This window comes from Colius striatus, chromosome W (assembly GCF_028858725.1).
Source record: "Colius striatus isolate bColStr4 chromosome W, bColStr4.1.hap1, whole genome shotgun sequence".
NCBI lineage: Eukaryota > Metazoa > Chordata > Aves > Coliiformes > Coliidae > Colius > Colius striatus.
The window spans coordinates 27,534,508-27,560,842 of NC_084789.1; the positions used below are offsets into that span (position 1 = coordinate 27,534,508).

General features: G+C 48.9%; 1 protein-coding gene and 2 pseudogenes across 5 annotated transcripts; 2 read left to right on the plus strand and 1 right to left on the minus strand.

Annotated features, from left to right (window-relative positions):
• The first annotated feature begins 729 nt into the window (after positions 1–729).
• On the plus strand, positions 730–19,509 carry LOC133628472 (ras-related protein Rab-5C-like). 5 transcript variants are annotated; one of them, XM_062016651.1, is made up of 7 exons: positions 770–817; positions 11,286–11,344; positions 11,623–11,868; positions 12,907–13,058; positions 13,361–13,483; positions 14,220–14,313; positions 18,454–19,509. In XM_062016651.1, exons 3-7 carry the CDS (start codon positions 11,703–11,705, stop codon positions 18,567–18,569), a joined length of 651 nt encoding a protein of 216 aa, XP_061872635.1. In that variant the 5' UTR covers positions 770–817; positions 11,286–11,344; positions 11,623–11,702; the 3' UTR covers positions 18,570–19,509. The 5 variants fall into 5 exon arrangements, with proteins under 5 accessions (XP_061872636.1, XP_061872635.1, XP_061872633.1 ...); XM_062016650.1 differs by lacking the exon at positions 770–817 and adding an exon at positions 842–885; XM_062016648.1 differs by lacking the exon at positions 770–817 and adding an exon at positions 9,339–9,824.
• Positions 19,510–22,754: 3,245 nt separating this feature from the next.
• LOC133628407 (heat shock protein 30-like) lies at positions 22,755–23,323 on the minus strand (annotated as a pseudogene).
• A 1,016-nt stretch (positions 23,324–24,339) lies between these two features.
• On the plus strand, positions 24,340–25,003 carry LOC133628631 (heat shock protein beta-11-like; annotated as a pseudogene).
• Positions 25,004–26,335: the final 1,332 nt, after the last annotated feature.

The window sequence follows — 26,335 nt, forward strand, 5'->3', positions numbered from 1 at the left end:
AGTGTGAGAAGCAGCAGCGTGAGAGTGGAAAACAGGCAAAGTCTGAGGGTCAGCAGGATGTAAAAGCAAAACAGAGATGATGTAATTCTTTACAATAAACTGGGGGCTTGCATACAGTATGGCAGCACTTGCTCATGGCAATGCTCCCCCTTCAGCAATCCTGAGTGGGTTTGGTGTGTTTCAGCACGTTGCCCCGATCCCAGCTGGCCTGAGACCGGCAACAGTCCCCTTCCAGGACCACTGCCTCCCTGCAACCCCCGCCGTGCCTCGGGGCCGTGGGACACGGCTGGGCAGCGCTGCACCCCGGGACCCACGAGGTCGCTTCGGAGGTTCAGTGGGAGTCTCCGGGAAGGGGGTCTCCGGGGGAGGAGGATGCACCGGGGAGAGGGTGTCACGGCTGCTCCTGCCCGGCTTCGCGGTGCCGCCTCTATGGCAGCTATAGTTTTTGTTGCTCCTCTCCTTGTTGCTCTTCTCCTTTTGTTGCTCCTCTCCTTGCCCCGTGTTCCCCGCCCCTAGGGAAAATAAAGGCTCTATTTTTTCTAGCCACGGCTCCGGGTGAGTCTGCGCCCGTGGTCCACGCTCGCCCCCGCACCGCGCCGAGACCCTCCTTTCACGGGTCCCCGCCGGGGACGCCAGGGTCCCTCCCTCCGGACTACAACTTCCATCACCCCCGTGCGACGGGCGCACTATGACGTCACACCGCCTGACTCACATGAGGCAAGAGGGGCGGGGAGAAGGTGATTGGCAGATGGTGCTAAGCCGTGGTCCGCGGGCTGCGAGCGGAAGGGTCGGACGGGCGGGCGCGGAAGTGGAAAGGGTAAAGGCGGAAGTGAGGGCCAGGGCTTGCTAGACTAATTTGTGGTGGGGACAGTTGTGCTCCTGAGGGTGAGTGGGGCTGAGTGTGTTACTTGTCCCGCGCCGCAGCGGCGGGGGCTCTGGGCAGTCGGGCCTCGGCGTCCCGCTTTACCGGGCGCGGGAGCCGTCAGCCTCGGGAGCCCACCTGTCCGGGGAATGGCGGCGCGGCTGCGGGGTTCTTGCGGTCGGAGCAGAGCCGCGGCTAGGGGGCAAGGCGAGGCCGTCGCGTTCCGGCTGCGCCGTTGGGCTGCGTGTGCTGGGGCCTGGGGCGCTGCAGCGGCGGGGTTGGGGGGGCTCCGGCGGCCGCGGGTGTTGGGAGAAATAACCCCCGCCGTTCCGCCTCCGGTGCCACTGGGTATCCCGGCCAGGCGGGATAGCAGCTCCGCCACGGTGCACTGGCGGCCCCGGCCCTGAGGAGTGTGACTCGATCTCGGCGTGAACTGTAGCCGGGAAGGGGAGTTGTGCGATGGGAGAGCGCGAAGCGTCGAGGGTGACCACCTCCGACTCGGGAGTGCGGGGAGTCTCAGGTTTGACCCAACTTTGGGCTCTATTTCCTTTGGTACGAAAGTAGGAAGGGCTCAGCCAGCGCCTGCTGCTGGTGCACTGGGTCTGCCTGACTGCAGTTTCCCGGCTGCTTTGTCCCTCTTGCAATGATGAATGTTAATTGGAGTTTAAGGAAGGTGTGGCATCTGTAAGGACAGAGGTGGTGTGGTGTTTTGTACTTAGTCAGTTGCTGAGGTGGGACTAGAAACTCCACATGAAGGATATAATTTGATCTGCTGAAAAGAAGTTCTAGTGAAATGGAGACTATTGTGCTGAAGGCTCTTGATGAAAGTTTTGTAGCTTGTGTGGCAGGAGACCCAGATGTGCTCAGGTGCAAAGGCCCCTCTGGGTCCTCAGCCCAATGTGTGTGAGCTGAGTGTATTTGGTCTGGGAAAGGCTAATAGTGCTGATGGAACGTTTGTTGTGCTAAATACTGTGGAAGCTGCTCAAACCTTATTCCTGTTAAGACTGGAGGTGCTACTGAAGTTCCTGGTCCTGGATGGGGGCCATGAGGAGCTGTGCATACTGTTGTTGCTCTCTGCTCACAATCTGTGGCTCCTGCTCTGCCAGCAAGACTAAATACAGCATTGACCTTATCTGAGCTGACCTTTAGCTTTGTTGCTTTTGTCTGTGACTGTTGGAGTTCTGACCTTGACTGTTTCCAAGCATGGAAGGAAAGCAGAGGGAAGAGAGGACACTGAGGTACTATTTTAAGTCTGATATGGAACAACTTGGCATCTACTATTCTTAGCTTTTTGCGTAGTGGGTCAACACATATTTGAGCTGCCCTGCTTCTAGCATGACATCAATTCTGCTTTGCACTAAGTTAGGACTTCTAAGCCTCCTCTGACAACAGGGTTCAAGCTTGGGTGAGACCAAAAAAAAGGAAGATCGTTCTGATTCATGTTGGCTGCACATGCCATGCTGCCTGAGTGAACTTGCTTGGACTATCTCATTAATGTTCACTACTGCCTTGATTCTTACCTTTTTTTTTTCAGCTTAGCTCTATAATAAGGTGAAAGAACTGGGACTGAGAAGGGTGAAGAATTCAGAAATAGTGTGTGTAGGTAGCTACAGAACAACATTGATCTTAATGTATGCTTGGAGTGAGGAGAGCAGGTAAAGCACATGTCTGTGTAGAGCTGTAAGGTTAAGAAAAGCAACACTAGTATTCAGTAACTGGGTCTCATTGCTGGAATCATCTCGGACTTCTCTTGAGTCTCAGCAATATGCCCAGTCTGTCAACTACTTTCACAGCAAAAATATACCTGTAGAGGCAATCTTTCCCCCAAGATACTATAGGTTAATGTCAATTACATTTGTTTTAAGATAGTGCCAGGCAGTGTAAGTCCCTCAAGGCTGTCAAGGAGGTGCTGATACCCCTTGGGCAGAGGGAACAGCACTGGTAAGATGGAGTGGGATTCTGAAGAAGGATTTAAGTTATTAGAGAGCAGAAAGGGGAAAGCTGGCTTGATGTGTGGCTATGGACATAGAATCATAGAATGGTAGGGGTTGGAAGGGACCTTTAGAGATCATCTAGTCCAACCCCCCTGCAGAAGCAGGTCCACCTAGATCAGGTCGCATAGGAACATGTCCAGGCGTGTCTTCAAGACCTCCAAGGAAGGAGACTCCACAACCTCTCTGGGCAGCCTGTTCCACTGCTCCGTCACCCTCACAGTGAAATAGGGTTTTTTTTATATTTAAATGGAACTTTTTGTGTTCCAGCTTCATCCCATCACCCCTTGTTCTGTTGCTAGCTACTATAGAAAAAAGGGATGTCCCAACCTCCTGACACCCACCCTTTAGATATTTGTAAATAAAATTGTAAATATAGTGAAATAAAACATTTTTTCTGGTTTTACTGTGACCAGAACTGGATTTAGGTCTCTTTTAAAGCAATAATAGATTGGTCAGCGTCTGAAACAAAACTGGTAATGTGTTCACAGTTCATGTGCTTGACCAAACTTAATTATTGTGACGAGAAGTGGAATTCTCTCAATCCAAAGTTCTTGGATCAGATCTAGAATTGCTATAGGCCTTACTAGTCATCTGCTCTTGATCCTGATTTCTTAAACTGCCTTGTGTAGTGGATCAATAATCATGGCATCTCCCTGAAAAGGGAGAGGGGGAGGGGAAGGAATGACAAGTGTTTTTCAGATACAGGAAATGAAGTGGGAATGCTTCTAATAAAGTGCGTGTAACCCAAATTATTTCAGTCAGTGTCTTCAAGAGGATAGAATGTGGAAATGACAGAGTCAACTGTTTTCTTCCCTTGGGATATGAAGTTTGAGGTCCTCTTATGCAAGTTCTGTTAAGTCATCAAGGTAACACTGCAAAAATACTCCAAATGACAGCCAGAAATTATGAACCTTCCTGGAAGTGACAGTATGGAGGGGGAAGAATAAAGATTCATCTCAATCCTAAAAGGAAAGCTTCCCTCCCTTGGAGCACAGGAATGAACTGCTGGAGTTGTTCTGTGTAAACCAATAAGAAGACACTGGTTTTCATGTTTGCTTTTATTTGGTAGTGCTCCAAATAAGGAACTTCTAGAGGTAGGAGATATCTTTGTGCTGTCTGGAAAAGATATTATGAAGGTCACTGATTCTTTTGCAGTGAAGATGACAGTTTTCTGCCTTGTAGTGTTAATGATCTTGCCTTCTTGGTCCCAGAATAGTGGGTGCTATCTAGTGGCACATATTCCTGGACTTTGGTGAAAATTGAGCCAGATCTTCTGGGGACATGCTAAACAGTGGATAGTAGCAAGAACACAAATTAAAAGAACCTTGCCTGCAGAATTAAAGACTTTATGCTTTTGTTCAATTTGTAGTCACTCCAGACTGCACTCATGAGTTAATACTTCAGCCTAGCTGTATCTCATCTTCTGTGAAACAGGACTAGGTCCTTTCAGTACCAAGGATAACTAAAAGGAGGTAGGGCCTCCAAGAGGGAGTTAATGTGGGGATGGGGAATATGGAGACTTCGTGCTCTCTAGCATGTGTAAAGCTTATGTGAAATGAAGGTGATGCAAAACTCTTCCACAGAAGTCTCTTGCTGCAATTCATGCCTTGATAACACTTGGTAGAAAGCTGCTGCTTCTCATTCTGCTCTTTTTAAAGCAGTCTGTGCAGGTGTGTTCTCTCCATAGCTCAACTAACTTGGGCTTGACTGAAACAATGCTGAATGTTTGTGTTCGTGGGTCATCTATCCTTCGGATTGGGTGGGAGTTCACTCACTATCATGTCAAATGGGTTTTGGTGGCCCTGGTTAGAATGTGAGTTCTAGTGTTATCCCTTCTCCTTTCCTGGTACACGAGGCCCAGGCAGAAGCACTACACCTCAGCCTGGCCTTGCTGGCCATTTTTTCTGTTCAGCTATGGTGATCTAATAGGGCACTAACTGCAGTTTTAAAAGCAATTAGTCATGCTATTCTGTGGAATTAAAGCTCCCATTGGATTAGGCATGGGACTTCCTTGTGCTGCTAGTGTGACCAATAGCTTTTGTTGCTGATGCCTAGTCAACTATGAGTATTAAAAAAACACTAGCTCCAAGGTAATGTCAGTAACTGTAATGTCTTTTTCACCTCATGAGGCCTTTGAGAATTCCTGGTAAAGGATAACTACTTAAACCTCAGAAACCCTTCTGAGGGGATGTGTATGGGATTAAAGTGTCTAGATAGAAGGGTCTGAGAGAGCCTGAGAACTCCCTTTGACCAAAGTATTACACTTCTTGACTCAGTCATTCGGGCTGTGATCTTTGCCTCATCTTCCAAAGTCACATCAGCTCTGTAGGATGAGAGTTCCTAGCTGCATAATTTCCTGCCAGTTGTAGAGCTGTCTAGCCCAGTTCAAGAAGATAACATCTAGCAAATGAGACTTAGTTTGACTGAGCAGTAGCCTCCTGTATATAACAATGTTCTGAGCTGATCTGGGCTTCAGAAGATTTTGTCCAAGAACAGTGCTGCCTGTCCAGGTCAGATCTCCAGTTTGGCTGCTTGTGCTCAGTGCTGAGCAGCAGCCTGTCGTGTGAGGCCCCAAGAAGTAGCAGAAGCTTGACCTTTTGTCACAATTTCATCTCTTGGATTTGTCTTACTTTAAAGGCTTTGTTAGTCTAGCTTTATAGCTGATTGAAGAAAGATGGCTATGTTTCACTGCTTGTCCTTCCTAAGACCAGGCTTTGGCTTATATAGTGAAGTGATGGAAATGCCTCTTCTGCCTTGGCCCTGGCTGGCCAAAGCTGGGGGAGGCTTCATGTTGTACCCTCCTGCTAAGCTCAGCTGCACACAGCATCTGTGCTGGAGTGTTGGCTGCAGGGTAGTGGCCTTAATCTGCTGATAGTTGGTTTTGAAGAGCTGCTTTGAGAAACAGCTGGTTGCTGAGGCTGCTTCAGAAACCATGGCTCTGCAGATGTCAGGAAACAGAGGCATGTATTAAAAGTATGAAAAGGAACTCGTATTCAAGGTACTACTGCACTTCCTCAGGTCTGTAGCTACCAACAAAAAAGTAGTTAAACTTTTTACTGATATAAATCCTATTTACCTCTAAGTTAAAATGAGCGTCCCCATGTCTCTGAGAGGATTGGGCATGAGACTACAGAGAAGTTGTGACTTTTACAATGGTGTGCTAACCATAGGAGTACTGCTGAAACTGCTATCTGAGTTGATTTAGGTCCATGAATCTATATTTTAAGGCTCTAGGGCAGCTCCTGACAACTCCAATGCCTAGTTCCCTAATTTAGAACTTACTGAAGCTCCAGATTATAGCCTTGCTGATGAAGAAACTGTGTTCTTTGTTTATGGAGGAAAGTGCATATTGTCTGTAGAAAGATGAAGTATTAAAACTGATCAGGCTTCACAGGGCTGAGGGACTGAGGTCTGTTTCCTGGTTGATCTCATCAGTATGAGCTGGACCTGTTGCTCCTTCCTCTGCAGCATGGACCCAACTGTAGTAAGGCTTTGGAAGTTCTTGCTAATCATATTAATGTGCTAGAAAATCAGGTTGACACTGCTGTGCTAACCTGGGCTAGTGGAGTATGGTGTTCTGGTGGGTCTCATGCTTGCTGCCGGTCCTTTTCATGGAAGCTGCTTGTGAATCTGGATCCTAAGGCTGCCTTGCCAGTTCTGGGTGGGAGCAGGGTTGCAAGGAGCTTCCTGCTAGCAGTGGCCAGCTGCCCACTCAGGGTTAGGTGAAGCAAAACCACTCAAACTTCAGGGCTTCCTTTGCCAAGGAATTAATGTATTCAGCTATTTAACAAGATAAATACTTCACTGAGGCTTTTGTCTTGAGTATTTTGATTCCAAGTCAGCAAATCCCCAGTGAAATAGCTTCTTGCATAGCTGAGAGCAGAAGCAGTCGTCTTGAAAAATCTATTTACCCAGGATTGGATTTTTACACATTGCTAGATTTTGGAGTAGTCCATGCTACTGGGTGAACACAGGGCAAAAATATCAGATTTTATAACTTCTTATGTCTTAAACTAGCACCTTCCCTGTGATGGGGAGTCGTGTGAAGCAGGGGTTTAATGCAGAGGTTACCATTCCCTGTGGGGATTGGGATTCTTGTGCTGGATTGACTTGTTGGAAACAAGCCCTTGTGGTATTCCCTAGCATCCTAACAGCCCCACAGAACTGCCTTGCCCTTGGGTAGGCTTGAGATGCAGCAACACTGCATTGCACTTTCTCATTTAGGGCACTCAAATTCTTGAATTTAATATTTGTGGAAGGGTACAAGTCTCTACAACAAACCCTGGCTAGCAGATGAGAGGAGCACAAACTGCAGAAGAGGTGGATCTGGAGTTCTTGGTTGCTGGACAGCATTATGCATTGAACTTTTTGATCTCAAAGCAAACAAGAGGCTGTTCCAAGAGTTTACAATTTGTTTTTTTGTGAACAGGAGGTAGACAGAGCAAGCAAACAAACCATTCCCCATCTTTGTATGGATCTCATGACACCATGAACTGTTGAGTTTCACTAGTTGTAAGAAGCTAGTTGGAAAACTAATACTTGTTAATCTTGGTTACATGAGTACCCTGTCATACCCTTTCCTCTCATGGTCTTGCCTTCTTGAATCAGTATGGCAAGCTGCAACTTCAGCTGCTTTTGCTCATCTGCACTGTATCACTGCAGTTATTTTTGTCTGACCCATGACTTGAGCCACTAGCACTGGTGTTCTCAGGGAGCAAGGAGGGATGTGGATCCAGTCCCCTCTGGAAGAAGGGGCAGGAACAGCCTTCCTGAGCATCAGAAATGGCTTCATACAGCATGAAGCTGTTCTCAAACCAACACTGACTGACACACAGTCTAACACGGATCCAGGCTGTGCAGTTTAGCTGCCTGTTACTTCCACATTCAGCAGCATGGAGTTCTGTTTCTGACAAGAATCCTCAGACATTGACATTAGCAAGAAGTGTCAAAATAATTGTGCTGTAGTTGAGAGTTCTCACAAAGCTGTCTACAGCTTTGGTAGTCGTTCACTTCAACTATTTGATCTTCCTGGGAATGTCAGCAGAAATACTAAGCTGGTCATCCTCATCTCATGTATGTTCTTAGCCTGATACCTTAGTGACCAGTTAGGGTCATCTGAACTGCATAAATTTCACCAGACATCCTAAAGGTCTGGTGGCTTCTCAGATGGACATGGAATCATGTAGTCCTGCAGCCAGACTTCAAACCATCTTTAGATTCTCTGTAATTAAAGTGGTCAAAGGCTGTAGCTGCTTGACTACTTGCTCTGCTCAGTAGCTCTCCATGATGAGTTGGATGGGCAGACATGCTTGCTTAATTCTGAGTTCATGTAGCACAATCAGATGGCAAAATGTGAAATATAAGTCATGTTAAGACTTGAGGATATCAGCAGGCTCATTTCCTTGTTTTGCTCTGAGAATCACCCCTATCATGTTTCAGGAGGCTATAACTTGAGAGTTGTGATTCACGTGGCATTTAATTTGCAGAACACTAGTCTGAAACAGTGACAGAGCTTGCATGTTGCTGATAGATTGCTCTGGTAAATAGATAAAAGGTTAAACAAGCAAAAGCCATTCCCTTGAAAACCCTGGTTAGAGGAGAAGCTCCAAAAGGTGGAAACTTCTTCATCTGGTAGAGATGGTAGAGCTGCTGATGTGCCTCTCAAACTTGGTGGTAGCCAAGTTGCCTCCTGGCCAGAGCTCCAAAGCTCTGCTTCCTCATTGCCCAGCAAAACAAATTGCTAATTTGCTTCCTATGAAACTTTCTCATCCTGTCTAAACAGTGTGTGTCCTTCCTCAGAAGGAGGAGGTGGAGGTCCTAAGAGTGTTACTAGCCTTTGCAAGGCCCTGCATTTGACTTGCAGTTTTCTCACTGACTTAACTTAAAGCAATGGCTTCTTCACAACTTAGGCTACTGAAACATCTCTCTGTCACAAGGAGTGACTTTATCAGTGCTTGTTTCCTTCCTTCTAGCTTCAGGGAATGGTCCAGGCTTAACAGCAGATTTCTGAATTGCCTTTTGGTTCAAACAATTTGAGGTTGAATGTCTCTAAAGGTCAAGAGTATGCTCAAGTGCTTTGAAGGCTGGAGAGTTCTCCAGCTGATGACACTGGGCTGTGTCTCTAGATGAGCTCTGACTGAAATGGCTGTAACTTTCTTATCCAGCTATGGGATTGAGTTTAAACATGAGATATTAAAGTGGTTTTGCTTTCCAGGGCAAAGCCTGTCCAGCTGTATGTGAGACGACTCTGGTGAGCTTCTATATTGAGGCAGGCTCCAGCATTATTCACAGAACACACCGCTCCAGCCCCAGTTCAACTTCCTTTAAGCTTCTCGTTCATGGGAATCTGGTAGTTGCTGGGTAAATGTTGGATGTACTCAGAGTATAAATGGAGTTTCTTTGGGGATACACCTGAAACAAGGAGAAATTGGCTTTTGGGGGATTTTTTTTTTTTTTTTTTGCAGTTACATCATCAAGAAGCTTGGGCTATAAGAGTGGAAGGCAAAGTGGAGATACAGAGCAGATGCAATCAGTTGTAGCACTTATCATTGACAGGAAGTGGGATCTGTGATGACCACAGGAAATATGCCTAAATCTGTGTAACAATACAATTTGAGAGCACTCCTGTTCACTGCTGCATGCAGCTGAGCTAAATGGTGAGGAAGGCCCTGAGATTTCATGTGTGGTTAACTATGGATGCAAAGTAAACCAGCTTGTCTTGCTGTTCTTGTGATGATTTTGTGCACAGCTGTAGAGCCTCAGTGTGGGGGTGATGGGATGGCAGTTCTGATTGTGAGTGATGATACCTGGTTGTGGATTCAAACAGTCTTGAAGAATGTGGCCAGTAGCCTGATGACCTGGGATGATGTGGGATAAGGGCACTGAGGCTGCTGGAATGGGGTGTGAGCAGTGGCAAGTGTTAAGTGTTGCCTCTGCATTTGGATCAAGCTGTTGAGACTTATTTGATGGTAAGTACCCGCTTGCAGCAGGGAGAAGGTTGCTGTCAGTCTCTGAATATGCATCTTGTATGCAACTTGCTGCTACAAGCGAGTTCTCCATGACAGGCTTCTTGCACAGCTATTCAGAGGCCTTCTACTGCTGAGATGCAGACTTGGTGCAAGTGCTTCTAAACTAACAGACAGTGTAGCAACTCCCTTTAAAAGCCTTGTGATTTGAAGGGCTGATAGCCAGAGCTGCTTCCCATAACAGCCTACGTGCAACACTTGAACATCTCTGTATCACATTGATGGTCTGAAGCTGCTGCCTTAACTCAGGACAGGAGGAAGGAGCTAAAGGTCAACCTCAGTTACCTCCATGAACTGAGTAATTGTTGCTCTTGATGCTGTGAAGGTGCCAGTCAGGACTCAATAGCCAATGTGACTATCAAGCAGCTATTCTTTATTGCACAGCTATTCTTTATTGCAGTGCTGGGTGCATGGGACATTTCTCCACCAAGCATGTACACCCCAGTCATTAGGTTTTTGCCTTATATATACAATAAGCATGCATATTTGAAAAGAGTCCATACGCATATGGAGAGAGTCTAGTGCAGGGCCACCAAGATGATCAGGGGAACGGAACATCTTTCATATGAGGAAAGGCTGCGGGAACTGGGGCTGTTTAGTCTGGAGAAGAGGAGACTGAGGGGAGATCTTATTAACATTTATAAATATCTAAAGGGTGGGTGTCAGGAGGTTGGGACATCCCTTTTTTTCTATAGTAGCTAGCAACAGGATAAGGGGTAATGGGATAAAGCTGGAACACAAAAAGTTCCACTTAAACATAAGAAAAAAACTATTTCACCGTAAGAGTGACGGAGCAGTGGAACAGGCTGCCCAGAGGGGTTGTGGAGTCTCCTTCCTTGGAGGTCTTGAAGACCCGCCTGGACATGTTCCTATGCGACCTGATCTAGGTGGACCTGCTTCTGCAGGGAGATTGGACTAGATGATCTCTAAAGGTCCCTTCCAACCCCTACCATTCTATGATTCTATATTAATTTCATTTCTTAAAATAAAGATTGGATTATGCTAATCACTTCCAAGAACTCATTATCATCAGTTCCGCCCACTGTCCCGCCTCAGTCTGCCCAGGTTTCACCTCCGTCACGCCTCCTTTCAGTGGTCATTGAGAGTTCTTGAGGATGAAGATCTAAGTCTTCCTCACAGTGTACTTTTCACCTTTGGGTTCTTCAAACTGCAGAATAGGATGAAATCGGCTTTGTTCTGTCAGCACTAAATAGTAGTTCTGTCAGTGCTAGATAACAATAGCAGTTAGTATTTCCTAAGAAAAGTTACCAAAAAAAAAAGAAGTTCCACAAGGCTTGTGGTTTTACAAGGTTAGCAATTTTGCAAAATTGTACTTGTGGTTTTTCTAGCTAATGCATAATGCCCTATATGATGCTCTATACATTCTTTCATTCACTCTAATAGGTGAAGCTCTAATGACATCAATTGGTGTGCTGCCTGTTCTCTTGCCTTGCCCTAGCAAGGTGGGTATAACTTCCACAGAAGTGCTGGAGGGCCCACTGGTGGGGAGGAAAGCTTATGTTACCAATATCCCTTTCCCTGAGGTGACTTGAAAGATCATGCTGCAGGAGCTGCTGACTGACAAACTGTCCAGTAGTGCTGTGGTATCTGCAGTTTAACTTTCCATGGTGGGAAAGAGTCACTGCCTGCCTATGCTGGTGGTGGCTGCAGAACAACACATCCTCTAGAACTGGTACAACCGATCCATGAGTGTGTCACTAACTCTGACCTCCTCTTTCAGTTGCAACCTGCCTCCAGGTGGATCCCAGTGCAGAACCTACAGCATCATTAACTCTTAGCACTCCTGCACTCTAGGCCACAATGGCAGGTCGAGGTGTAGCTGCTCGACCAAATGGACCAGCTGCTGGAAACAAAATCTGCCAGTTTAAACTTGTACTCCTGGGAGAGTCAGCAGTGGGGAAGTCCAGCCTTGTCCTGCGCTTTGTGAAGGGGCAGTTCCATGAGTACCAGGAGAGCACAATTGGAGGTGAGTGCCCATACCAGGTGCTTGTGGCTGGAAGGTACTGGCCTCACAAATGCAATTGAGGAGGCTCAGGAGTATTAATGGCTATTTCAATCCAGTCTGGGATTGTTGCTGTAAATAGTCAAGCAGCTAATGCTTTAACTTGTGATTTACAACTTGTTTGTTAGTGGGAAGATCAGTGCAGCAGAGAATAATGCCATGGCAACTGTGTGCTGCCTCCAAGGTGTCTTTGCTTCCAGTGAAGCATGAATTCCTGCTTCTAACTAGAACTGAGGCCTTCAACTTGCTTTATAGCTCTTAATTATCTTTTCAGACCATGACCTAGGATTTTGGGGTTGTTTCTAGCCTGATATTGTTAACTACTTCCTCAACTCTTTTGGGTCTAGTAGTTTAGCTTGAAATTATCATGGTGGCACCAATCAAATGTTGGTCGGCACCCAGATCTCCAGGCAGTGACATGTTTGTTTTGTCTCTGTAGTAACCCAGGCAAGGAGTGAGTAACTGTAAGTATATTGTGTGGGCAAGCAGGGCTTAATGACCTGCTGCAGAGGATTGTGTGGGCACACTGCTGTTCAGCTTCACTCTGTATCCAAGACTGACTGCCTCAATCCTAGCATGGTGGTGTACTCACAGGAACAAGCAAAATAGTCAATTCCTAAGCTGAGGAGCACAGTGTTACTGGGCTGACTTCAGTGTTCTGGCACTGTGGTGCTCTCCAAAGCTAATCCTGGTGATGCTGCAGATGTACTGGATGATCTGGGAGAGGAGGCTGCTGGGGAAGGGACTGGCAGTGGTGGCTTTTAGCTGCCTGGGCTCTCTGGACCACCTTTCTCTTGGCCACATGGTGGCTCTTGGGTTCCTGTGTGCATGGAGCTTGATGATAGAGCAGAGCTGTAGCTACCACAACAAGTGGTACCACACTGGCCTCCACCTGGGGCTTCTGCCCCCTCCCATGCAGAAGCAGAAGTGCCCCATGTTCCTTGCTCTTGCTACAGGGGCTCTCCAGTTGGAGGTAGAGCAAACACACACCTTCTCTTCCAGCTGCCTTCCTCACACAGACAGTTTGTCTGGATGACACAACAGTGAAGTTTGAGATCTGGGATACGGCAGGACAGGAGCGGTACCACAGCCTGGCCCCCATGTACTACCGAGGGGCACAGGCAGCCATTGTTGTCTACGACATCACTAACACAGTGAGTACTAATGTGTTGGAAGTGTTTGCTGGGGGGAAGGAGGCTTCTGCACTTGCAGCTGATGCTTCCCAGTGCCCTGGGAAAGTGTCTGTGTTCAGAGCCCCTGCAGACAGGTACTGAGTTTCTTGAAAACTGCTAATGGCCTCTTCCTCAGTTCTGACCAAGGCTATCTAAGCTGATAAAAGATCTTGCTACAAAGTGCTGTAGAAGCAGAACACTTCTTGCAGGAAAGACTTGTTCTAATAATATCTTCACTGTGGAAGGACTGCCCTTCCTGACTGCTGCCTCCTGTTTACTTCCAGGACACGTTTGTACGAGCCAAGAACTGGGTGAAAGAGTTGCAGAGACAGGCTAGCCCCAATATTGTAATTGCACTAGCTGGAAACAAGGCAGACCTTGCTACCAAGAGAGCTGTGGACTTCCAGGTGAGTGGGAATCTGGATTAGTTGTTACCTGAGTAAATCAGGAAAGCAGCTATTTTGCTTAAGTGGGGGAGATGGTGACTGTGTGCAGAATGCTTTGAGGGAATGTGGAAGTCAAGATTTAGGCTGCTGAGGACCCTAGAAAGTGAATTGTAGCCTGCCTTTCTGTGCACTCCTTTCACAGCACAGGTAGCTCTTGTTGGTCATAACTGATGAATGTGGAGAACAAGACCCACAGGAGCACAAGCTTCTGTTTTCAGTTTCTTCTAGTGCCTCCTTCATCTGGGACTGACTTCAACAGTGTATGAAATGACATCTTTTAGACACAAAGCACGTGAGGAATTGTTCCCAGCTTTTTTTCTACTCTTTGTAGCTCTTACCTTGTCTAAGCCAGACTTTCAAGGAGTTCTTATCTCAGACCTCTGCCCAGGCTTGCTTGTGATGCATTTACAGTGTGTATTATTCTCCCAGCTAACCAAAGTACAAGGTGTTGTGCTGCTCAGGACATGCTGTGTCTACATCTAGCTCTCAAACAGTCTGTGCTGCTGTAGCCCATTGCCAGTGGCACGTCTCCCAGCTGTCCTGGCCAAGCAGACTCAGGGGACTGTGGTGGCAAGGTCAGGCCTGGGATGGGACAGAGGGTGTCTTTGGTGTTTAGTTTGCTAACAAGTGAAGTGTGTGAAGCCTGCTGAGCCTCCTCTTAGCAGGATGCCTTTACCACTATTGTGATTGTTTGCAGGATGCACAAACGTATGCAGATGACAACAGCTTGCTGTTCATGGAGACATCAGCAAAGACAGCGATGAATGTGAATGAAATCTTCATGGCAATAGGTAACAGCTTGAGTGCAGAAGGGTGGCTGAAAGAGATCTGAGCCCAGCAGTGCAGCCTCCTGGAAAATATGGGACCTCCTGCGCCAGGGTCTGGAGGCTCTTCCTGGAGACAGTTGACCAGTTTGCTGTGCTTTTGTGACCAGTCAGCCCTGAGCATTGGAAACCTTTGTCTGGCAAACCCCATTCCCCCTCTTTCTTTATTTGGGGTGGTGAGTAAGCTCAGTTTTCGGTTGATGAGACACATGGCAGTGGTGAGGCTCGGTTTTTAGGACTGAGCCAGCGATCAGAGAACAAGGGGTTCCTGGAACAGGCAAAGCAGAGGAGCAGCAAGGAGACCCACCAGGTAGCTCTTGCTAGGGGATGGTCCTGCTGGGAGGCAGAGCTGCAGCAACTGTGGGGGATTTAAATGGCCCCAGGGAGCATGAGTAACCTGGAGCACAGTGAACAGGGAACACAGGCAGAAGCAAGCAGGGAGGATGGGCAGGGAGCAACCCACTACCTGCACAGAGCCACAGCCCGGGGGAGTACTCTAGTCTCAAGCTGACAAGATGGTGAGCACCTGCCTGCAAGCTAAAGCCAGGGCTCAGAAAGAGAATGCCCTGCAGAAGATTGATGCGTCCCACCCAGACGGAGCTGGATAGCAAGGATGCTTCAGTGCAGGCAGACTGCAGGGGGTTGTTAAAGTACACCTCCTGCTAAGGTAAGTATGTGTGATAGGTGTCTGCAAGTCCAAGAGCTACAGCATCAGGTAAAAGAGCTGCAGGAAACTATTAGTAGGCTCCAAACTATTAGAGGAGCAGCTAGAGGTTGACAGATGGTTCCAAAACCAGGCACCATCCATCACTGAAAATGAAATGCGTTGGACCGTGGTGACACAAAGCAGGGCTCTGCTTTGCAACCCTCCCTCCAGTGTTCTAGTCAAGAAGAGTCATTAACAATGGAGGATGTGGATGAACAAAGTCTGGGTGGGGAAACCTCAACAACCAATCTACCACCAACTGCTCTACCAGCAACAGCCAGTGGGCATAAAAAAAATTGTGTGATCATAGTGGGTGACTCACTGCTAAAAGGCACCAAGAGGCCTATTTATTGATCAGATAAGGAGTCAGGAGAGGTGTGCTGCCTGCTGGGAGCCCAGATCCATGATGTGGCTGAGTGCCACATCTTGTCAGGGACATGGACTACCATCCCCTACTCCTTCCACGTATGGATGTAATGAGACCTGAAGTTAGCAGAATCAAGAAGGATTTTAAAACCCTGGGGGAGCAAGTGAAGGGTAGGGGGGCACAAGTTATTTTCTCTTCCATCCTGTCCACCAGAGGAAAAGGAGCAGTCACTCATACAAAAATTACACAACTTAACTTCTGGCTAAGAGGTTGGTACTAGCAAGAAGATTTTGTTTTTTATGACAACAGAACCTTCTTTGGGGACTGTATTTGATAGGGCAGGATGGAATACCCTTCTCTCATAAGGGCACTGGAATATTTGGGAATAGGCTGGCTAACTTGATCAAAAGGGCTTTAAACTGAAGGACTTGAGAGTGGGGGGAGAAATGACAAAGTATGTGCCATCCCATCTAATAGGGAAACAGGTCAGAGCAGGAAATGCAATGATGAGTGCTCCTCAGCCCCTCACCAAGATGAGATGCAGAAGGCTGACCACTCTGAGGGAGAGCCAAACTGGGGAGAATCCTCCTGCATCCATCCAGGGAAACCTGTGTGTTTGAGTAAGCCCCTGTGCTGCCTCTATGCCAATGTACGCAGCCTGGGGAATAAGCAGGAGGAACTGGAGATGTGGGTGCGGATGCGGGGATATGACCTCATTGCGGTCACTGAGACATGGTGGGACAGCTGCCATGACTGGAGCACAACCGTGGAGGGCTATGGATTGTTCAGAAAAGACAGGCTAACAAGTTGAGGAGGTGGAGTTGCTCTCTCTGAGAGAGCAATTAGTGTATATTGAACTCTACCTGGATGAGGATGAGGGACAGGTTGAATGCTTATGGGTGAGAATTAAGGGGCAGGGTAATGTGGGTGATACTATTATGGGAGTTTGCTACAGGCCACCTGATCAGGAGGAGGATGTGGATGAGGCCTTCTACGAACAGCTGAGAGCTGCCTCACAATCACAATCCCTGGTCCTCATGGGGGGCTTCAACCAGCCTGATATTTGCTGGCAAAGCGACACAACCAAGCACACAGTCCAGGAGGTTCCTACAGAATGTTGACAACAGCTTCCTGTCACAAGTGGCTGAGGAGCCAACAAGGAGAGGTGTGCTGCTGGAACTTGTGCTGACAAATAAAGAAGGTCTGGTTGGGGATGTGAAGGTTGGAGGCAACCTCGGCTGCAGTGACCATGAGATGGTAGAGTTCAAGATCCTGTGTGGAAGAGGCAGGACACAAAGCGGGACCGTGACCCTGGATTTCAGGCAAGCTGACATTGACCTCTTCAAAGACCTGCTTGGAGGGATCTCATAGGATAAGATCCTAGAAGGATAGAAAAGTAGAAAAGCTGGAAAAGTAGGCCTCTTGCCTCCATGGTTAAAAGAACTACTGAAACTACTCAAGGAGAAGAGAAAAATCTATGTAAGGTGGAAAAAGGGCCTTGTTTCTTGGGAAGAACATAGGAACATTGGCAGAGCATGCAGGAGTGCAACCAGGAAGGCTAAAGCCCTTTTGGAATTAAACCTGGCAAAGGAAGTAAAGGAAAACAAGAAGGGTTTTTTCAAAAACATGAGCAGAAAAGGTAGATTAGGGGGAATACGAACCTGCTGATGAATAAGGAGAATGCCCTGGTGGCAGAGGATGCAGAGAAGACCAAAGTACTGAATGCCTTCTTTGCTTCAGTCTTCACTGCCAAGGCCGGCCCTCGGGAAGCCCAGTCCAGCAAGGATAGGAGGACAATCTGGAGAATGGAAAACTTTCCCTTGGTGCATGAGGATGGGGTTAGAGACCTGTTGGGCAAGTTTGACACCCTTAAATGGATGGGACCTGATGGGATGCATTCGAGAGTGCTGAGGGAGCTGGCTGATGTGGTTGCCAAGCCACTCTCCATCATTTTTGAACAATGATGGAGGACAGACAAGGTGTCTGAGGACTGGAGAAAGGCCAATGTCACTCCAGTCTTCAAAAAGGGCAGGAAGGACGACCCAGGAAACTACAGGCCAGTCAGCCTCACCTCCATCCCTGGAAAAGTGATGGAACAACTCATCCTGAATGTTATCACTGAACATATGAAGGATAAGATGGTTATCGGGGGAGTCAACATGGATTCACCAAGGGGAAATCCTGTTTGACCAACCTGATAGCCTTCTACGAGGGCATAACTGACTGGCTAGATGAGGGGAGAGCAGCAGATGTCATCTCCCTTGACTTCAGCAAGGCTTTTGACACTGTCTCTCATAACATCCTCATCAGAAAACTTAGGCAGTGTGGCTTGGATGAGTGGACAGTGAGGTGGATGGAGAGCTGGCTGAATGACAGAGCCCAGAGGGTGGTGATCAATGGCCAGTGGAGTTCCACAGGGATCGTTTTGATGATCAAGGGACTGGAGCATCTTTCTTGGGAGGAAAGGCTGTGGGACCTGGGCCTGTTCAGCCTGGAGAAGAGGAGACTGAAAGTATTTAAAAGGTATATGTCAAGCAGATGAGGCAACACTTCTCTCTCTTTTTTTTTTTTTTTTTTTTTTTCCCCCCCTTCCCCCGTAGTGTCCAGTGACAGGATAAGGGATGATGGACAAAAGCTGGAACATAAAAATTTCCACTTAAACACAAGGAGAAATTTCTTTATTGTAAAGATGAGGGAGCCCTATCACAGGCTGCCCAGGGAGGGTGTGAAGTCTCCTTTTATGGAGGTTTCCAAACCTGCTTGGATGTGTTACTGTGTGACCTGATCTAGGTGGACCTGTTTTGGCAGGGGAGTTGGACTAAATGATCTTTAGAGGTTCCTTCTAACACCTACCATTCTGTAAGGAAGGAGCAGGGTTAGCAGCCAGAACTAGGAGTGGATTTGACACCAACAGTGTCTGATCCCAATTTTCGGGAGGGGTGAGAGCTTTTGTCAGGATAGAGCTAAGCCCACCCATACTCAGTGGGGAGGAGGTTGCAGAGGTGCTTACTAACATCTTGGTTTTTTTTTGCAGCCAAAAAACTGCCAAAAAGTGAACCTCAAAACATTCCTGGTGGCCTAGGGAGGAATCGGATAGTTGACCTCCAGGAGAGCAGTCAGCCAACCAGGAGCCAATGCTGCAGCAATTGAGCAGCCCTTTCCTGCCTGAGATGGAGCCCTTGATTGACATGACTGGAATCCACTCTAACAGTTGCACTTACAGTAGAGGGGCTGCTGCTGGTGGTTGCTGTGATTTTTCCATCCCTTTCTGATCAGAGGCTGGAGGGATTTCTTCCACCTGCAGCTTTCTATACAAATACTAATTCAATTCTAAAGTCTTACAAGTCACTTTTTAAAAATATATGAACTTCTCTTTCCTCTTCCTGGTGGTGGTAGTGGATGCGTAACCTGGTGTCTGCTTAGCCAGCTCCTCCCTTCCCACAGGGGAGGGCCAGCAGCACCCAGGTCCCACAGTACTGTACTTCACTCTTGGAAACAAAGGGATATCAGGCTAGCCCAGCCACGTTTCACATCACCCCCGCTCAAGAGCTGGGCCTGACACCAGTATGATATTGCCTACAACAACCACTAAACTTGTAGTATTAAGGATACACTTGGGCTCTTCAGCCACTTATTGACCAAATCAGTGATGAGTATTCTGGGATGGGCAGAGGGGAGCAAAACTGGTTTCTTCTGTATTTTGTATTGTATGTTTCTTCATGTAACCAATCAGTATCTTGTCAATATAGTACATATAATTAGCTGCCTGTTGTCTTTATTTGTGTTGGACTCTAGCCTGCCAACTATTATGTTTTTCTTTTCTATCTCCAGTTCTGTTGTAATGCACTAATCCTATTGCAACTTTTGCAAAAAAAATCTTGTATAGGAAATTGTCTTTTTTTTTTTTTATGGTTGTGGTGCCACTAACGTTAACCCTACTCTGGTGTGAATACACATAGTTTACTAATGTAGACAGGTGGTATGGAGGAAAACCTCAGATGATTTGTCATTGGAAACTGTATTGTAAAAGCCTGTAATTCCTTGAAATATGAAGGGAGGAATTAAAATGGCTTCTGTTGCCAGACTCTAAGTGATGTTGGCTGCTACCTCGTGCCTAATGCAATATGTCTTTTGCATGCTGGTAGTTAAGAGGAACTGTCAACTTAGTCTTCATCACAAACTTCAGTTTTGTGTGATTAAAACCACAATTTTTATAAACCTATCCTAATCATCAATGTTCATGTTTCTTAATCAGCTCAAAGGAGAAGGGGAGTGGAGCAGAACATAAGCTGTGCTAGGCTGCTCATGCTGTGGGCAGCACCTAGCTTTTCTGCAGGGGAGGAACATAGACTGCCTTCCCTGGGCTAGGAGGCCTATGGGCTGCTGGTCCTTGGCCACTGACCCCGGTTGAGAAGTTTAAACTGCCCTAGGTCCTGCAGCAGCAGATGCAGGAACTCCTCATGCTCCTAGTGCCAGAGCTTAGGTAAACTTGGGGTGCACAAGCAAGCTTGAGGTGAAGAGTGGGAATTATTCAGTGCCTGATACTTGTGTGGCAGCTGCTCTAGTGCAGGTTGGGAAGGAGTGAGGGGAGCAATATGTGGAAAAGCTCAGCTTGGCCATGAAGCAGGCTTGGGAATGCTGTGCTCAAGTATTCACAAGCAAAATGGCTTTGGCCCTAGATGCGAATGGCCTGGAAAAGTGTTGCTCTTCTGTTACTGTCAGGGAGACTGTGAGATACTTACACCCCCTGGGTAAGAGCTGGAGTCAGTATGGAAAACAGAGCATCGCCTGGCACCCCTACACCTGCTGTATGTGGTGCTGGGCCAGAATCCTTGCTGCTTGTGAAAGCTTGGAGATTGGAGAGATGATGTGCTGGGACTTGAACCTGCTGCTTCTCCCCATCTGCGTGATTGCTACTGAAGCTCTGTGAGAGGCATGGCTACAGTCAGCTGTGTGACCAGCCCTGGGCTGGGCTTGCCCTGGACTTGTGTCAGGGCTCTGAAAGCTCTACTGGGAACCTGCAAATGAATTTGTGTATGGGAACAGCTTTGGGCTTCATCCTCCACCCAAGGTCTCAATGCCTTTTCATGCTGGATTTCCTTAAAATCCTGGACGCAGGAAGGGTCTGGAGTGATTCGGTGATGGGGCTGGAGTACAGTGTCCTGGTTTAGGCCCATCAAGGGACAAAAGACCATGATTAGACTCAAATACCAAAGACTTGAGAATTGCCAAAGGGTAGGGAGGGCTTAATTGTTGCTTATGTTCCTGGACAAAACAGCCAAGGGGCTAGGGGAGGAAAACAGAAAATAATTTAATCCAACACCAGCTAAAGCATAACAATAAAACCCCAAAACATAACCAACACAAAACAACACAGAGTGGTACAATGATGAAGAATCCAACCAGCCCCTTAAGACCACCTTCTCCCCATCACTCTCCCCTGGCTCAGAGCCCTGGTCTCGGAGTCTTTTTCTCTGCCCCTGCTGAATGGCCCAGGGGAGCAGGGAATGGAGGTTTCAGTCAGTCTATTCCTGATAGCTTCTGCCATTTGCCTCTCCTCAGGGCAGGCGGGCTCCGCACCAGTCCTCCCTGCACCTCCACGGGGTACCTCACACACATGGCAGCTCTACACCGGCAGTTCCAATGTCCGTTCATCCCAAAGGCTGCAGCTTCTCTCTGTCTCTCGTGTGGGTCTGCTCTGTGGCCCGCAGGCTCTCCAGCACGGCCTGCGCCATGGCCGTCTCCTCACACAGTCTCTTGCCCATCCGGGCGCACTCACACAGAGCTGCTGGTGGCTCTCAGTCCTGCCATGGCCCTCCATGGCTTGCAGAAGTACAGCTGCGTTCTCACCACGGGTTGCAGAGGGCTCTCTGATCTGGTGCTCCTCCTTCCTTCCTTCCTCCTTCTCTGACTGTGGGGTCCGCATGGTCGCCTCCAATTTGTACCAGTCTTACACTTCCTCCTAAGCATTTCAAATTCCCATCCTTAAATAGTGCTGTCAGAGGTGCCAGATTGGCCCAGTCGGGCTGGAGGTGGGTGTGAACCCAAGAGCTGAGGGAAAGTCCGAGAACTCTTTACCAGGTCTTCACTGCAACCCCCTCCCCCTGTTACCAAGCAAAACCAGCTCCTTGCTAAAACATGACACACAGGCTGCCTGTGGTGTGTGAGCTCCGATGGGCTTCCCTCACCTGATCCCACTGATGCTGCTTATTTCCATCCCCTGCAAGGGAGAGGACCCCAGGACCTGTGTGGGACAGCTGAGGTCTCCTTGCTTCCAGCTTAGTTTAGACTTGTTTCCCTAGGCAGCAAAAGACAGCCCTGTGGGAGAAGGCTTCCCCAGTCCCCAACTCTTGTGAGCCCAGCGCGAGGTGCTGTTGCCATCTGCTGTCTTTTACTTGGTTCCTGGCTGACAGGGCTTCCTTTCTTGCTCCTTCCAGGATTCTGGGTCTCAATCTCTGTGAAGGAGTCTGTGTCCCAAGGGGTGTCATGTTGAGATGTGAGGGACTTGAGATCAGGGCTGGGGACCTGCTGTTGGCTGCACAGGTGTGCAGCAGTGCTGAGCAGAGCCTCCTCGCCCCTGGCACTGTGCTGCTGTGGAGAAGGGCTGGCTGATCTCAGAGCAGCTTTAGTACAAACAGGTGTGCCTGCCTGCATACCTGCTGCCTGCCTGGGCCTGAGCCTGGCTGTTTATGGTGGTTACACACAGCAGGAGGAGATTAACTTCACCCTGCCTACTGCTGGGTCTCTGAGGGGGCTCCAGCAGCCCCTTTCCAAGCTGCATGAGGGGAAAGTGTGGCTACAAAAGGGGCACCCAGCTAGGCCATCCAGCATCATCATCTTCCCATTCAGTGGCATTGGCCAAGGAGCGAGGGGCTGCTGAGCTGGTGCAGATGCTGACATCAGCATGAAGAGGGAGTGAAGGCCTCCTACCTGCACCCTGGGATTCAGGCATCCTGCCTCTATTCTGGTACAGGTGAGAGGGACTGCCCTTCCCTGCTTGGGAGCTTATTGCCTCCGTCCTCCCTGAGCAGCACAGTGCTCACAAATCCCCTCCCTCCCTCTCTTAGCCCCATTTTGTGTTGCACTGAGATGTCAAGAGAGGTTCTTCCCTCTCTGCATCCAGCTGGCGTCAAGCTGAGATCAGGGTTCAGCCTCCCCATCAATCAACACCCAGAGCATAAGCAGGTTCTATGTAAAATTATTTTTATTGGATACAAATCCCTTCCAGTATAGTGAAAGAAATTATATCATTGCTGATGGAGCTTGTCTGGGCTAAAACACGAGACCTGATGCTCTCTGCTCCAGTCCTGCCGTGGGCCGTCGCTTCCCCTCCCATTACTCCTGGGCTTTGTTGGTGGCTCCATTCTTGGGGGCTGCTCCAGGCTGCAGGGCCACTGCAGGGCTGACCTGGATGGGCACGTTCCTCTCCGGGGTGGCTGGCAGGGCCAGCTTGGGGACCTTGATGTAGAGTTGCCCCTCCTTGGACAGGGAGCACGTCAGCGCCTTGGCATCTACCTCCTCAGGCACATCCCACTCCTGCTTCAACACCTCATACTTGTAAGAGGAGCCCTTCTCATCGATATTCTGCATCTCCTTCTGCCCCACCAGCACCACTTTCCTTCCCACCACATTCACTCACAGCTGCTCAAGGGTGAAGTTCTTGACATCCTAGCAGATGGAGAAGCTGTCCCTGGAGTTCTGGATCAGGACTGTGCTGGTGCTCAGGGCTCGCTCCATGGTGGTGGCTCCTTGGCTGTTCGGGAGCTGCTGCAAGCTGCTCACAAACTCTCAAGCTGCAGCTTGGTTAAGATGGTCTCTGCGTGTGGCCAGAGGGTCCTCACTGTGCCCAGCTGGGTGGCCAGGGAGCTAGAGGTGAATGGTGCGAGGCACATTCGGCAACGCATTGCTGCTGCTGGCGACTTTCAATCTGTGAGCAATCTGCCCTGGCCCTGCCACCCGTGGCTTTTATTCTCCTTCCCAGGAGGAGTGGCCTTGTCCCATGCATCACTTCATCCTCAGGAGAAGAGCTCAGCCCTTTCCAGCTCATTTTTGTTATTCATGAGTAGAGGCACCTCTTACATCATGCCTACCATACCTTTGCCCTTAGTCTTCCAGCTCTGCTCTCCTGGCTTGCAATTAGCAGCATCACCCAGGTGTTCAGAGCACCTGGGCCATTCCTGCCAAAAATCTGTGGCCTCTCTAGTTCCCAGGCAGGGAGTGGGGCTGCGTTCCTCTCCTCCTTGCCTTTCCCCGCCCCTTCACCTGTGCCCTGTTACCCTACCCCATCTGCAGGTAGGAGAGCCCCTCTATCTCCTGCCCTGTTTGCAGGACCCTCAACTGTCTGGGGTGGGAGGCACTCCAAGTATGACCAAAAACAAGCCCATGAGCACCTCCCCAGGTGGGGGGCACAGAAAGGGTGCTGAGGGGCTGAAACAGGACAGTGAGCAGCCCCTGGGAAGGTTGGGGGGGACACCTGGAAAGTCTGGCACTGAGTGATGTGTGAGCTTTAGGGGTGGGACCAAAGTAACACCCTCCTGGCACAGCATAGCCTGTGCTCCGCTGAGACCCTGTGTCAGGAAGGGCTCTGCTCACCCCCCTGGGCTGGCAGTCTCACCATCACTGCTGCATCGCGGTGGTTCTGCAGAAACCCGAGCACCTCGCGGTGACTGCAGTTCCCTATTTGCGGCATGTGACTCGTCCCCAGAGGCAGGCACTGCTATTTTGGCTGGGGGATAATCAGCCTTTCAAAAATAGGCAATGGCTCCAGGAAGGTGTGTGGGGAAAGAGCATTCTGGAAGGGACACACCCCTGGGCAGAGGAGGATAAAACCGCCTGCTCTGCAGAGCCAGCTCAGCACTGCTCCAGCCCTTGAGTAGAGCAGAGCCACAGCACACACCTGGAGTACACCCCAGGAGCAGAGATGCTTTGCCACCTGCACTTCATGCCACCAGCATCCAGCTCGCTGTTCCCCTGGCTCAGCCCCATCTGCACCCTCTGGCCATGTCCAGATACCCTCTTCACTGAGCTGGAGCGAGAGCTGAGGCTGGAGATGGAAAGAGCTCAGGAGTTCATGAGCAGCTTCAAGCAGTATCTGAGCAGCGGGAGCAGCCCCAGCCACATTGGCTGGGCACCAGTGCAGCCCTGACCCAGAGCTCCAGGGACAGCTTCTCCATCTGCCAAGACATGAAGGACTTTGCACCTGAGCAGTTGTGAGTGAATGTGGTGGGCAGGAAAGTGGTGCTGGTGGGGCAGAAGGAGATGCAGAATATCAATGAGAAGGGCTCCTCTTACAAGTGTGAGGTGTTGAAGCAGGAGTGGGATGTGCCTGAGGAGGTAGATGCCAAGGCGCTGACGTGCTCCCTGTCTTACAAGTACTAGGTGCTAAAGCGGGAGTGGGATGTGCCTGAGGAGGTGGACACCAAGGTGCTGATGTGCTCCTGTCCAAGAAGGGGCAACTCCACATCGAGGTCCCCAAGCTGTCCCTGCCAGCCCCCCCGGAGAAGAACGTGCCTATCCAGGTCAGCCCTGCAGTGGCACAGCCAACAGCTAACACCAAGGACGGGGCTGAGCGGGCCAAGGTGTGACAGGGCACAGGGCTGGGCTGAGTCTGGCTGCCAGGGCAGCTGATGGTCACAGAGCAGTACCATGAGCCACAGAGCCTGGTGGGGGGTGGTCTCTGCCCAATACATGTAGCTTTTTGATATATAATAAATATTCCTGACTTATTTCTGGTGTTTTCTGTGTTTGCTGGTCTTGCCTGGTCCCATGCTTTGCAACACTCCCAGCTCTGCCCATGCAGCGGGACAGCAACTGGGCTGTGCATCTCTGTGCAACAGGGCACATCTCTGGCACCTCTCCCCACTCTACCTTGGCAGAGGAGGTTAGTTGAGGAGCTCCAGCTCATGCACAGCTCTGAGAAGCCCCAATGGGCCTTTGAGCATCCCCTTTGGGCACTTGACCCCCATTTATGGGATGGTTCTGGGATGGTTCATTTATGGGATGATTCTCCCATGTGGTACCCACTCAGAGCTGTGCCAGCATCACCCATACCATACCATACCATACCATACCATACCATACCATGTAGGAAATGTTAATGTTGTTTTTGCAGGATGGAACCAAGGGGATTAAGACAAAGAATTTCTACCATAACTGTTTCTTTGTATTGCTAATCAGATGCCCGATGAGCTTTAAATTTTAAATTTTAGATAAGACTCTGGGGGTATGGGTGACAAGATAAGATCATGAACAAGAACCAGGCATCCCCTGAGGGGATTATAGGCACCGCCTCTGGGAAGTTGTAAATCTTGGAGTACCTAATTAATGGGGAAACAAGGGAGGGACCTTAAGGCCAGGATAGGGAATAAAAAGCTGAATATTGTACCTATCAGGTGTGCCTACTAGCTAGGATGCCTGCTCTTGCAAGAATGCTTAATAAAAGTGCTTCACTGCAGAGTCTGACCTGAGTCTTTTGTGAGAAAACTTGTTTGTTTCTTACAGATGAGGGCTCGTCTGGGATCCCAAGTCGTCTTCCTGGGGGACCTCTGTCGCTGAAGGACGGGAAGACGCATCCTGTTGATTTCAACACTCTCGTGGATCATCGGCAGGGGTTCCAGAGGAGATCGACCGAATCCTGAGACCAAGTTTTGAAGGCAGATCCAGTGAACAACAGGGGAGAAGGATAGGAATAGTAGGCACAATCATATCGACCAGGAAACTCTGTGAATGGACCAAGGTAAGAAAATTGACTATTAAGTATTACTTTGGTGGTCGGGTATCCATGGTAAGAAAATTGACTATTAAGTATTACCTGGATGGGGCATTCTGAGAGACTTTCTGTGTGTGTGTGTGTGCTTGAGATGTATAACAGGAACGAAGTGAACGCGGAGTCCGAATCCATGGTTCTGCTGTTCCGT